The sequence below is a fragment of the Xenopus tropicalis genome, chromosome 7 (genome assembly GCF_000004195.4).
Source record: "Xenopus tropicalis strain Nigerian chromosome 7, UCB_Xtro_10.0, whole genome shotgun sequence".
Classification (NCBI taxonomy): Eukaryota; Metazoa; Chordata; class Amphibia; order Anura; family Pipidae; genus Xenopus; species Xenopus tropicalis.
Window position 1 is genome coordinate 77,624,321 of NC_030683.2, and position 12,477 is coordinate 77,636,797.

The 12,477-nt window shown below is 38.0% G+C and overlaps 1 protein-coding gene and 2 non-coding genes across 5 annotated transcripts; all 3 read left to right on the top strand.

The window, feature by feature from the left end:
• The first annotated feature begins 873 nt into the window (after window positions 1–873).
• On the top strand, window positions 874–7,414 carry rpl27a (ribosomal protein L27a). Of its 3 annotated transcripts, none has more exons than NM_001130329.1 (5): window positions 874–1,219; window positions 3,212–3,275; window positions 4,482–4,557; window positions 6,273–6,447; window positions 7,241–7,414. In NM_001130329.1, the coding sequence occupies exons 1-5, from the start codon at window positions 1,217–1,219 to the stop codon at window positions 7,367–7,369; spliced, it is 447 nt and encodes a 148-aa protein (NP_001123801.1). In that variant the 5' UTR covers window positions 874–1,216; the 3' UTR covers window positions 7,370–7,414. The 3 variants fall into 3 exon arrangements, with proteins under 3 accessions (NP_001123801.1, XP_012821618.1, XP_031760728.1); XM_012966164.2 differs by lacking the exon at window positions 874–1,219 and adding an exon at window positions 1,232–1,419; XM_031904868.1 differs by lacking the exon at window positions 874–1,219 and adding an exon at window positions 1,291–1,359.
• Window positions 2,563–2,694, top strand: LOC116412514. Its single transcript, XR_004223760.1, has one exon. It is a non-coding gene; the product is annotated as a small nucleolar RNA SNORA3/SNORA45 family (small nucleolar RNA).
• On the top strand, window positions 4,066–4,197 carry LOC116412513. Its single transcript, XR_004223759.1, has one exon. It is a non-coding gene; the product is annotated as a small nucleolar RNA SNORA3/SNORA45 family (small nucleolar RNA).
• Window positions 7,415–12,477: the final 5,063 nt, after the last annotated feature.

A 12,477-nucleotide genomic window follows, 5' to 3' on the forward strand; every position in this document is an offset into this window, starting at 1 on the left:
ATCCCTAATAAATCGTGCAGTTATGAAACCTCCATTAAAAAAGCTGCTGGAATCTCTAGGGTACTATTTATGGTTAATTTGAGCCTTCAGGCTCTAGCAATCATTGAAACCTTGTTTCCGTCATTATTGAAATCTTTCCTAAAAACTGCAGACTTTTTTTTTTTTTTTACAAAAACCCGCTAAGGAAAAAAAGCAAAGATCACAAATAAAACATTACATGAGCCCTGCATGCTATAGTGCTACTACTTGCATCAGGTGCCAAGAACGTTATTGATATTGCATCTTCAGGAAAACCCACATCCATGATTATGCAACTTGCACCCAATTCATAAAATGGCTACAAAATTTGCACCCCCATACAGGGCTAGCACAATTGTGCAGGAATGCTGAGTGATAACATTGCATCATGGATCAATGTCAAACATTTGCCCAGTCCTTTTTTAACATTTTGTGCCTGGGTGAGGTTTTTTTTCAACACAGTAAAAAATGACTGAGCACAAAAGAGACATTAAACTCAGAGAGGTATTTCATCTTTAAAGTAGCTTATATGTCATATTCTTGGCAATTTTTCAGTTGGTCTTCATTTTTTTTAAATTTGTTATTTTTATTATATTTTTTTTCAATTATTATTATTATTATTATTGTCCTCTCAAATGGGAGTTGTTGTAGTGTTAAAAAAACACTATTGCTCTGTAATGCTACAAATTTATTGGTAGTTACTTTTTATTACTCAATATCTCTATTCATCTTGTAGTCTCTCATTCAAACCTCTAGCTGGTTGCTATGGTAAACTGGGCCCTAGCAATAATAAGATAGATACTACATTTCAAACTGCAGAGACGAACAAAGCAAAATGTTAAAATTAACGGTTAACAACCCCTCTAATGAAGCACACCATTACTTCTCCTTTGAAAAACAAAATGACCAGGTACAGAATTGAAACGATCGGTAAACCAGGTTTATTATCACTATTTAATATAACTATTTTCAACAGTATGCGCTGACAAAAATACAAATCGAATAAATGGCCCAAGGCGAAATCAATCGCCTATCAAGGAATTCGCTCAACAAATCCATGTAAGAGCCGGAAGGGAAAATACGACGTCACAATCTTGTCGCGATGAGCCTGGCCTGGTACCGGAAATGAGCTCTCCCTTCCCACTGCTAACCTCGCGAGATTGCTCGGGATCTCTCTCTTTTCTCTGCCACCGCCGACATGGTAGGTTGTATGGCGTGTGGTGTGTGATGATGTGCTATGTATTTAGCTTCTAAAGGAGGATTCTTTATGATACATTAAGCCGAGGCATGGGAGAGGTGCTGTCCGAGGCGCCGGTTTTAGGTGATTGGGAAATGCACGTGGTTAGCAGGCGGTCTCTTACTTTAACACGATGATCCGCCGCGGCCATCATAATGCGGCCTGTAAGTGTGCGGGTGGTGAAATTGCGCTTCCAAAGGCGCTCGTTTCTGCTTTCCCGATTGGTCACTTTGGGCCGCTTGAAACGTGGCCTTTAGGTGTAATGATCATGTGGGGGTCTGTTCTGAGCTCGGTACGGCCCAAGGACGTGCTCTTATTACATTTAACAAGTTCTAACTCTGTCCAGTTCTTTGGCTAGTTACATACTTAAATGCCCTTAATGTAAGTACGGTTTGTTCCGCCGTTAGGTCATGTACATTTGCTTAGTGGAATATATGTGCGAAATGTGTGGTGACTGCTCACGGAGTGTGTGTATGTGCCGGCTTGCCTTCGCGTCTCCTATTCAGTCCCTATTCATTCCCTTTTAGGATTGTTATATGAAATAACTGTAAGGGCCGCCATGAGAGTGCCTTGTATTAAAAACCGACTAATTAAAACCGGGTGTTAATTTCTTGGTCTACTTCTTTTAACTTAGTAACATCGGAACTCTTGCAATTGAATGTTTACAAAGCCTGTTTATCCTGGGTTACATGGGTTTAAAATATTTATTCGAGTTCCTTTTGGTTTACTGCTGTAATATGACTGCACATATACATTTTATGAATGTCCCCCTGTGATTTTTTTACTACCATCTGCATTCATTTTTTCCCCTTCCTGTGATGTTAAGGTAATGGATGGATATCTAGTATAAATAAATCTAAAGCAACTGGACTTGTTTGGTAATCACTGAAGACGTTTCACTACTCATCCGAGCAGCTTCTTCAGTTCAACTGACTATGTAACTCTTCAGAAAGGTGACATCTGAAACTCAGAGGTGTGAATGCTGTGGAGTTACATTGAAAGGATTACCAAAGTATCATGCAACTCTTCAAAACAGGGGTTACTTGTTAGTTGCATGAATGGATGTGTGAAGAGTTCTGAAACTGTCTTCTGTAGTGAAATGTCTTCAATGATTACCTAACAAGCCAAGTTGCTTTAGATTTATTTATACTAGATATACCATGACCTGGATGAATGAAAATCTTCATAGATGTAATGGATGGATCTGAGTTTGGTGGTGGAAGCTAGTTAGGTGGCTGCATCAGTAACTGCATCATTGGTTTAGCCTCTGCCATTAAGTATTCCTTAATTTAATGTGTACTTAAAATGCTGAGACTAGAGTCACATCTTGGCATTTCTGATTGCCTTGGTGTGCTAGAGTACTCGGAGATAAACTACTGGTCTTTATTCACTGTTTGGATGTCATTGTCTTCCAACCAGCCACCTGTTCAGTGACAAGTTTGAAGCAAAATGCAAACAAGAGTTTGTAGTAGTGACCACTGGTTGCTTCTTATTAATATGAGTGGGAGGTGCAATGAATGGTATTCATGCATATTTGTTGCATGAAGCAGGTAATTGCTATCTGTGGAAGCTGAATAGTGCTACTGAGCTTTTTACATCTGCACTCTATAGATTTGATGGTACATAACTAAGCACTAATTTAATTGGCTGTTACGCTAGAGTAGCACAATGCCTGGCTTGGGCCAGGGCACTATTTGCAAGGAGTTGTGTGCTCTGGTTTCTTCCTGCATGCCAAAAACACAGGGCATGGTATCTAGCTCATGGTGAAATGTACCCTATTATATATTATGATTTTAAGCTCTGATAGGGTGTTATAAGTTTTACATTTAGTGATAGCCTTAAACCTAGTGCTGTTAATGAACATTGGAGTTACACTTGAAAATAAACGTTTTGCATATAAATGTTTATGCAGTTAGTAAAATTGAAGTATCTGGGTCTTATTTGTATCTTTAATAGCCTTCCAAACTAAGAAAGACCAGGAAGCTACGTGGGCACGTGAGTCACGGCCATGGCCGAATCGGTAAGTAAAACATGTGTATTATGATGTTTTTGGTTTTGTTCAGCTACAGTGGAAAGACTGAAACTTTGATTGCGGCAGAGAGAATATTAGCCCCCTCGTTAATAGAATCATAAGGTGTTTTTCCCCTGGCCAGACTCTTAAAGGGAATAAAAATGCATCAGCATAGGAAGAATACCACAGCACCATTTACTTAACGCTCCAGGCAACAGTAGCACAGACTTAGGCTTGCACATCTGGAGTTAATTCTGCAAATGTACCTTTTCTGCCCATGTATGAGTCTGGGAAGGGTGTCCCAGAAATATAAGGAAAATGGTGGCATTGCTTAAAGGAACAGTAACACCAAAAAATGAAAGTGTATAAAAGTAACTAAAATATAATGTGCTGCTGCCCTGCACTGGTAAAAGTTGTGTGTTTACTTCAGAAAGTCTACTATAATTTATATAAATAAGCTGCTATGTAGCCATGGAGGCAGCCATTCAAAGGAGAAAAGGCACAGAGCAGATAACAGATAAAACACTATTGTATTCTACAGAACTTATCTGTTATCTGCTATGTAACCTGTGCCTTTTTTCCAGCTTGAATGGCTGCCCCCCGTGGCTACACAGCAGCTTATTATATAAATTATAGTAGTGTTACTGTAGCAAACACACCAGTTTTACCAGTGCAGGGCAACAGTGCATTATATTTTTATTACTTTAAAGCTCTTTCATTTTTTGGTGTTTCCTTGTAGGGCATGAGTTTAGCTTGTGAACGATCTGCAGTCCACCCACCCCAGTTGCTACTTTTTGTTCCCGAGACTAGAGTCACATCCTGACATTCCTTATTGTTTTGGTGTGCTAGAGTTCTCGGAGAGAAATTACTGATCTTTATTCACTGATTGGTTCTCTATGTAGCTCAATCAGTCACCGGTTCAGTGACATGTGCCTAATACTTATGTTCTTATTCTGACCCATTTTCTCTAACTTTGATCAGCCCACAGAGCATTTCTTTGAATATTAATATAACCAGATTGGCCTGATCTAGCTGATAAGTTCTTGTCTTAAACGCCCTCTGTGTCTGAACCTGTTGATATCTAATTGAATTTTTTTAATCTGTGCAAAAGTATTTTCTGAATGCTTGTGGTAAGGTTTAATTGTAGCAAAACTTTATGTAAGCTTAATGTGTTCATTATAAAGTTTAGATGTGTAATGGAGTGTCTATTTCCAGGCAAACACAGGAAGCACCCTGGTGGTCGTGGTAATGCCGGTGGTATGCATCACCACAGAATCAACTTTGATAAATAGTAAGTGTTTTCTTATTTGTGTGTAGTGGCAGAATGGTTTAGTTTTACAGTAAAAATGTAATGAAGGCTGCTGTTCCCAGACTACCTTCATTCACTCTAATGCATGAAGGCTGCTGTTCCCAGACTACCTTCATTCACTCTAATGCATGGAGTGAACAGGTGCATGCTTATAGACATCCCTAGCCTCAGATCCAGTGATGCAAAAAAGTGCTTGGCGGAAACTCCATACTCTACCTAGAAGCCATATGATTTTAATGGAATACATAAATGCTACTTTTTAGAGGGGGTGGTTCACCTTTAATTTAACTTTTACTATGTTATAGAATGACCAGGTCTAAGCAACTTGGTCTTTATTATTTATAGTTTTGTTTATAGATTAGATTTCAAATGGGGGTCACTGACCATATCAGTGTCTCATTCAAACCACTCACTGGCTGCTAACTTAATTTGAACCCTAGAAGACAGATAAAAGTTACTCCAAACTGGAGAGTTGCTGAACAATTATATGAATATTTAAAAAAAAAAAACTACAAATTGAAAATGAAGACCAATTGCAATTAGCCTTAGAATATTACCTTCTACATCATACTAAAAGTTAACTCAAGGGAAAAAAAACCCTTAATGGAATAAAGAGTTGCCACCAAGCACTTTTAATTGCCTCGTTAGAGTAAAAATAGCTATGGGCTGGCATGGTGTGAATATTAAGTTTTGAACTACAATTTCTAGATTTAATACTGCATTCCAATCAAATTAACCGGTTTTTGTTTTTTTTTTAAACTTGAGTAAATGCCCTTCTCTAATAAAATGCACCATTAGCATGTTTGACTTGGAAATTGATCTGTATAATCTTCAGATGGCTATAGTATGCACTCTGCTTACTGTTACATCTAATTACCTAGGTGATGGATTCCAAAGAATTAAAATGCATATTGACATGATTCAAATCTTAGATGTTTTTCAAATTTTGGGAACTAATCACTTTGGATGTGGAAGAGGGTCTGCTTTCAGTCCTCTACAAAGGGGATTGTTGGCAAGAACCCCTTTCTCTGCATTTAAAGTCGGGCCTGGCAGTCTGGACATCTGCTTTGCTAAAAATGCTTTGAAATAGTGTCTGGTACCTGATGTCCAAGAATGATATAAATTTAGTCCTGCCTTTGTATAGTTAAAACAATAAACTAAATAATTAAGCAGACCTCTTTTGGAAACCATTATGTATTTGGCACATTTGTCTACAATTATGGGGGTACTATAAAAGTTTGCAAGTCCTGTTTTTTTTTTTTTTCCAACACGCACTTTAAAGGACTACTGACTAGATATTCAGTTAAGGCATTGTATGGGCCAATGCAAGTTTTTTACAAAAACTACAATATATTGATGCTATTGACACGTCACACTGTTCGCTAGGCAGGTAGACTTTTACCGAACCCTTTGTCTTATAATTTGAGCCATTAAATCAAGTTATACGCAACAAGCAAACATCTGTGATACTTAACAGCTTGAGTTACTGGTTAGGGTGGGAAAACGGCCACATACAAATCACTACCTCTACTTTATACTGAAACAGTGCAGCATATTTAGTGACATGTCTCTTTTCTCACACTATATGATTTTAAGCTATCTAAAGGAGAAAAAGGTTCCAAAACAGGGTTAGTGTGTTGAGCTGTGTAAAGGTTTTGTTGTGTGCTAAAGTAGAATGAACTTTTCTATTTTTACAGCCACCCTGGTTATTTTGGGAAAGTTGGTATGAGACATTACCATCTGAAAAAAAATCAATCTTTCTGTCCAACTATCAACTTGGATAAACTGTGGACTCTTGTTAGTGAACAGACAAGGCTGAACCATGCAAAGAACCCTGAAGGCCCAGCACCAATCATCAATGCTGTTCATGCTGTAAGAAATATTCCTTTTACATACAGGTTCACATATTATATTAGAATGAAATAAAATAGATGGCCATTCACAGCCCAGTCCAGTGCATGCTCTGAGCAATAATTCAAGAGATGTGGGTAAAGAAAAACTCACCAGCACACCCATGCTCCTCCAAAAAAACTTTTGCCTGGTGCAAAAGGATCAGGAGGGAACAGCACCCTCCAATCCGAATTCAAACACAGCAAAGCAGCTATAAGCAGGAAAACCTGCATGTTTATTTAGTGCAACACAGTAATGTTTTGGGGTGATGAAGGGGTTCACCCCGAAACGTTACTGTGTTGCACTAAATAAACATGCAGGATTTCCTGCTTATAACTGTCTTGCTGTGCCCAGTATCCTTGGTGTTTCAATTTTTAGTCTGCTCATTTGTGATTTGTGTTCATGGCTAGTTTAAAGGGATACATTATCTGCAGTATTATGTAGACAGTGATATTAGAATTTAGCTTTGTTCAGCAGCTATCTGGTTGCTGTGGTCAAATTTACCGTAGCAACCAGACAATGGCTTCATAGATGAATATGAATAGTTGGCAGACTAAACTGGAAAATAAATTAAAAAAACAAACAAATGTATCCTTACAGCAAGTCTCCACTGGTGTAAATGACACTGTAAGTAACTATGGCCTAAGCTACCCTAACTTAACTGTTAGTGGAAGAAGTAGTATTCACCAGATCAAGCTAACAGCTACTGTAAATAGTCTCTCAACTTTGTCTGCTTTGTTTGACTTGATTTAAATCTAATATCCATTTCTTTCAGGGTTATTACAAGGTGTTGGGAAAAGGCAAGCTCCCTAAGCAGCCAGTGATTGTGAAAGCAAAATTCTTCAGCAGAAAAGCAGAGGAGAAAATAAAGAGTGTTGGCGGTGCTTGTGTGCTAGTTGCATAAACCTTTGTTCCAACAAAAAAATAAACATTTTGTTCTTTACAACAATTGGTTTGTCGGCATCATCATTTGGTACAATTTGGTTGTCTGTTTATATCTGAACATGTTTGCAAGGAAAATAAGACTTCAGATTCTCTGCACATTACATGAATATAACAGACATCAACATAAGATTCCGTTTATGCTAGGTGGCATTACCTTGTACATTACTTTACTCAAAGGTAAAATATCTTAAGCAACAACATGGAGTATCTTCAATGCTCTAACAAGTTAAAAGAAAATAAATACTTTAAACATCCATAGCCACTGTGTCTATTACTAAATGCATCAATGGATTTTAAGTTACCATCAAGTACAAAATACTGTTATTAGAATAGAAGGAAATAAATGTTTTTTTTGCAAAGGACTGGGAGTTGGGCTTCTTTAGCTATCTGGATTAGACAGTCCATAATTATTGCATTCTTTTCATTATTCAAAGGGTGAACACCAAAAATAGATCTGAAAGTATTCTGTTTTATGTAGGAGTGCATCACATCATGGATGCCTTAGTCTTTCCATGGGCTTTCATTTCTTTGTATATTCCCTCAGTCCTTGTTATCAGATGTGTCCTCATTGCAAATGTTTTTGCCAAATGCGATCCTGGGGCAGCATTGCATACCAAATTCAAATAGTTTTGGAGGGCACACAACAATTGCTAAAGCAAAAATAGCTGGCTTTAAAACAGACGGCAAAAAGAAAAAGGGTGCAAATGAGAATCCCCTTGACAAAGGGCTGTTCTGAAACGTTGGGGTTTTCTCAATCCACACGTGTCTGCTTTTTCTGTATATTGCATTTTGTCCAACGTGGTATGTATATTATGCATTATAATTGTATTTACTGTTCTGTGGATTTTTTCCATAAAAAGAGCATTATATGTTAATCATACCATTTGCTGCCTTTTGTGGTAGTAGGTATGCATTGAGTAATTGATTTTGCAGCATTGCATACCTGCCATATAGACAATATATACATTTTGTACAAAATACATCATGAATTGTTGCACTGATTAAAATGACAATTGCTTTCCATTCAGTTCAGTGGAGTGTGCCATAGGTTGACCCTTGTGGTTGGTTTAATGCTTGGGGAGGCACCCAACCTCTTGTGGGGGAAATATTTTTTATAGGTGCTCTTTAACATGTGGAATTGGCCTATTCAGCAGTACGTTTTAATTATGAGATTGGTTGATTGAGATTTGTAGTCCAGCATCATATTGGTAAGTTATGACTGAGGAACAATATTTCCTTAACTGCTTACATATCACAGATCACAAAAACTGGCACTGGTTTTAAGTACCTGACTTGAAAAAATGTAACTTTAGTTTCCATTCTTTTGTGTGGTTTTAAGACATGCATGATCCCACAAATAAGCACTTCTTTGTCTGGCATTTAAAGTTTAGTGCAAAAAGATCCTGCACTAACTTCCACTGCTTAGCAAGCACCAGGCTCCATGTTCATGAGATGGTATAACTATGGTAAACAGGACTAATCACCTCTAAGAGCTAGAGGGCACAATAAATATTATGCGCTGTTTTATTTTTCAGTGCATTTACGGTTATTCTTTCAATGGTTAAAATGCTAGAGAAAAGCACACATTCCCTATTGGCATCCATTGTGAGAACCTGTCAGGTGTAAGTGCAAGCTGAGATTTTTCATTTAGATCAACAAATAGGTCTGGCTTCATCCATATTGTTCCTTAGGGTTATGGTTTTTGCCATCTCAGACCTGGCAAAAAAGTTGTAAAACCAGTGCTTAAAAATACTGATATCAGACTTGCCTACCAGCTACTTTTCCATACATCAGCAGTCCTTGAGAATTTCTTTGTTTCCAGCTACATGAATACTGCCCAGTGTTCATTAAAATATAATGAACCCATTTTAGAGACAAAGTGTGCCTTAAAAATTAATGTTAAATGTGCAAGTAAATGTTGCTCTGGTTAGAAAAGAGATCAGAACTCTCAAATTCCTTACCTCGTGTTTTTCCTAAACAAAGCAACATCAGTATAGATCTCTCTTGCTTTTGAACATCTTCCCCCAACTGTTTGTTCAGAAACCTAGCCATCAGGTGGTGCTTTTGTTAAAATTCAGTTTCAAAACAGCTTAAAGGAGAAATCATTGGGGGTGCCAAATAATGTAAATTGTAAAGATGCTTTAAAGGAGGATTCTGACCAGTTTTACATTAAATTCTGAAAAGTTTTTGTGTGTCCTTTAATGATTTTTAGTGCATATGACCTGCCTCTTGATAGTTTTGCACTGACCATATCTATTTTATGCAAAAGAAATTTTGTTTCAGTTAGGTTTTATAGAAGACATATATCTATGGTTGTGATGCACAGGTAACGAGATATATATATATCTCTACGGAGCAGGGACCTCCATCCTCTTTTGTCTTTGACTCAACTTATTGCAACTGTATTTTGTATTTGTTATACTTTTTATTTATCTATTATCTTAATAACCCCCTGTTTGTATTAATGTTTTCTACTGTACAGCGCTGCATACATAAGTAGCACTTTATAAATATACAGTATACATACATACAGTGGCTTGCAAAAGTATTCGGCCCCCTTGAACTTTTCCACATTTTGTCACATTACAGCCACAAACATGAATCAATTTTATTGGAATTCCACGTGAAAGACCAATACAAAGTGGTGTACACGTGAGAAGTGGAACAAAAATCATACATGATTCCAAACATTTTTTACAAATAAATAACTGCAAAGTGGGGTGTGCGTAATTATTCAGCCCCCTGAGTCAATACTTTGTAGAACCACCTTTTGCTGCAATTACAGCTGCCAGGCTTTTAGGGTATGTCTCTACCAGCTTTGCACATCTAGAGACTGAAATCCTTGCCCATTCTTCTTTGCAAAACAGCTCCAGCTCAGTCAGATTAGATGGACAGCGTTTGTGAACAGCAGTTTTCAGATCTTGCCACAGATTCTCGATTGGATTTAGATCTGGACTTTGACTGGGCCATTCTAACACATGGATATGTTTTGTTTTAAACCATTCCATTGTTGCCCTGGCTTTATGTTTAGGGTCGTTGTCCTGCTGGAAGGTGAACCTCCGCCCCAGTCTCAAGTCTTTTGCAGACTCCAAGAGGTTTTCTTCCAAGATTGCCCTGTATTTGGCTCCATCCATCTTCCCATCAACTCTGACCAGCTTCCCTGTCCCTGCTGAAGAGAAGCCCCCCCCCAGAGCATGATGCTGCCACCACCATATTTGACAGTGGGGATGGTGTGTTCAGAGTGATGTGCAGTGTTAGTTTTACGCCACACATAGCGTTTTGCATTTTGGCCAAAAAGTTCCATTTTGGTCTCATCTGACCAGAGCACCTTCTTCCACATGTTTGCTGTGTCCCCCACATGGCTTGTGGCAAACTGCAAACAGGACTTCTTATGGTTTTCTGTTAACAATGGCTTTCTTCTTGCCACTCTTCCATAAAGGCCAACTTTGTGCAGTGCACGACTAATAGTTGTCCTATGGACAGATTCCCCCACCTGAGCTGTAGATCTCTGCAGCTCCCCCAGAGTCACCATGGGCCTCTTGGCTGCATTTCTGATCAGCGCTCTCCTTGTTCGGCCTGTGAGTTTAGGTGGACGGCCTTGTCTTGGTAGGTTTACAGTTGTGCCATACTCCTTCCATTTCTGAATGATCGCTTGAACAGTGCTCCGTGGGATGTTCAAGGCTTTGGAAATCTTTTTGTAGCCTAAGCCTGCTTTAAATTTCTCAATAACTTTATCCCTGACCTGTCTGGTGTGTTCTTTGGACTTCATGGTGTTGTTGCTCCCAATATTCTCTTAGACAACCTCTGAGGCCGTCACAGAGCAGCTGTATTTGTACTGGCATTAGATTACACACAGGTGTACTCTATTTAGTCACTAGCACTCATCAGGCAATGTCTATGGGCAACTGACTGCACTCAGACCAAAGGGGGCTGAATAATTACGCACACCCCACTTTGCAGTTATTTATTTGTAAAAAATGTTTGGAATCATGTATGATTTTCGTTCCACTTCTCACGTGTACACCACTTTGTATTGGTCTTTCACGTGGAATTCCAATAAAATTGATTCATGTTTGTGGCTGTAATATGACAAAATGTGGAAAAATTCAAGGGGGCCGAATACTTTTGCAAGCCACTGTACATACATATAGGGAGTCATATGCCCCCTCTTTGCTTAAAGCTATTCAAATAAAAGCTCATGCATATTATTTTTCCTTTTAAATACCATTCACATCAAAATGTCATACCAAAACAAGGCATGAGGAAGTAGGTTACTGAAAAACAGAAGCAGGTAGAAGGAACAAAAAAAGGATTCTATTGTCACCTGAGTATTCAGGAACAGAAAGTTCTAAATACATCTACTCATCTACTATGGGAACATCATGGAACATTAGGTTGATATGAATAACCTCAGTCTGCAACATGAGTCATATAGGATCAAAGGTGACAAGCACAAACTTTTTTTTTTTTTTTTTTAAATGGTATAAAATAAGTGATGGTGCTAACTGAGTATAAAAAAAAGTAACAAAAAACACATATTACATGACCTTTACATTATGGACCCTGGACACCTGCATAACTGTTGTGTATATGTGCAACAGAAACTATGGTGGTGAGATATGCCCAATATTTACTGCACCCATATTATATATACTGTATATCAAAATCAACAGGCTCAGAGTAACTGATTTTTATTCCAGAATTCTGTAATTATTATCTAGATTCTGTCATTTGTTTGTTTGTTTGTTTGTTTTTGTTTCTTAAAATCAGTTCAGTTCAAATGAGCCTGTTGAATGCAGTACATTTTTGTTTTACACCCAGGAAATTAGTTGGAATGAAAGTGTTTAGGACAGATATAAAGGTAGGGGACGCGACACAGGCAGAGTTGATGGATGTTAAAGGAACAGTAACACAAAAAAATGAAAGTGTATAAAAGTAACTAAAATATAATGTGCTGCTTCCCTGCACTGGTAAAAGTTGTGTGTTTACTTCAGAAAGACTACTATAATTTATATAAATAAGCTGCTATGTAGCCATGGAGGCAGCCATTCAAAGGAGAAAAGGCAC

Coding starts and splice junctions, on each gene's coding strand:
- rpl27a (XM_031904868.1), top strand. CDS start 1,306: ATGGGAGAGGTGCTGTCCGAGGCGCCGGTTTTAGGTGATTGGGAAATG. Junction 1,360..3,211: donor GTGATTGGGAAATGCACGTG/GTTAGCAGGCGG, acceptor TATCTTTAATAG/CCTTCCAAACTAAGAAAGAC. Junction 6,448..7,240: donor TCATCAATGCTGTTCATGCT/GTAAGAAATATT, acceptor CATTTCTTTCAG/GGTTATTACAAGGTGTTGGG.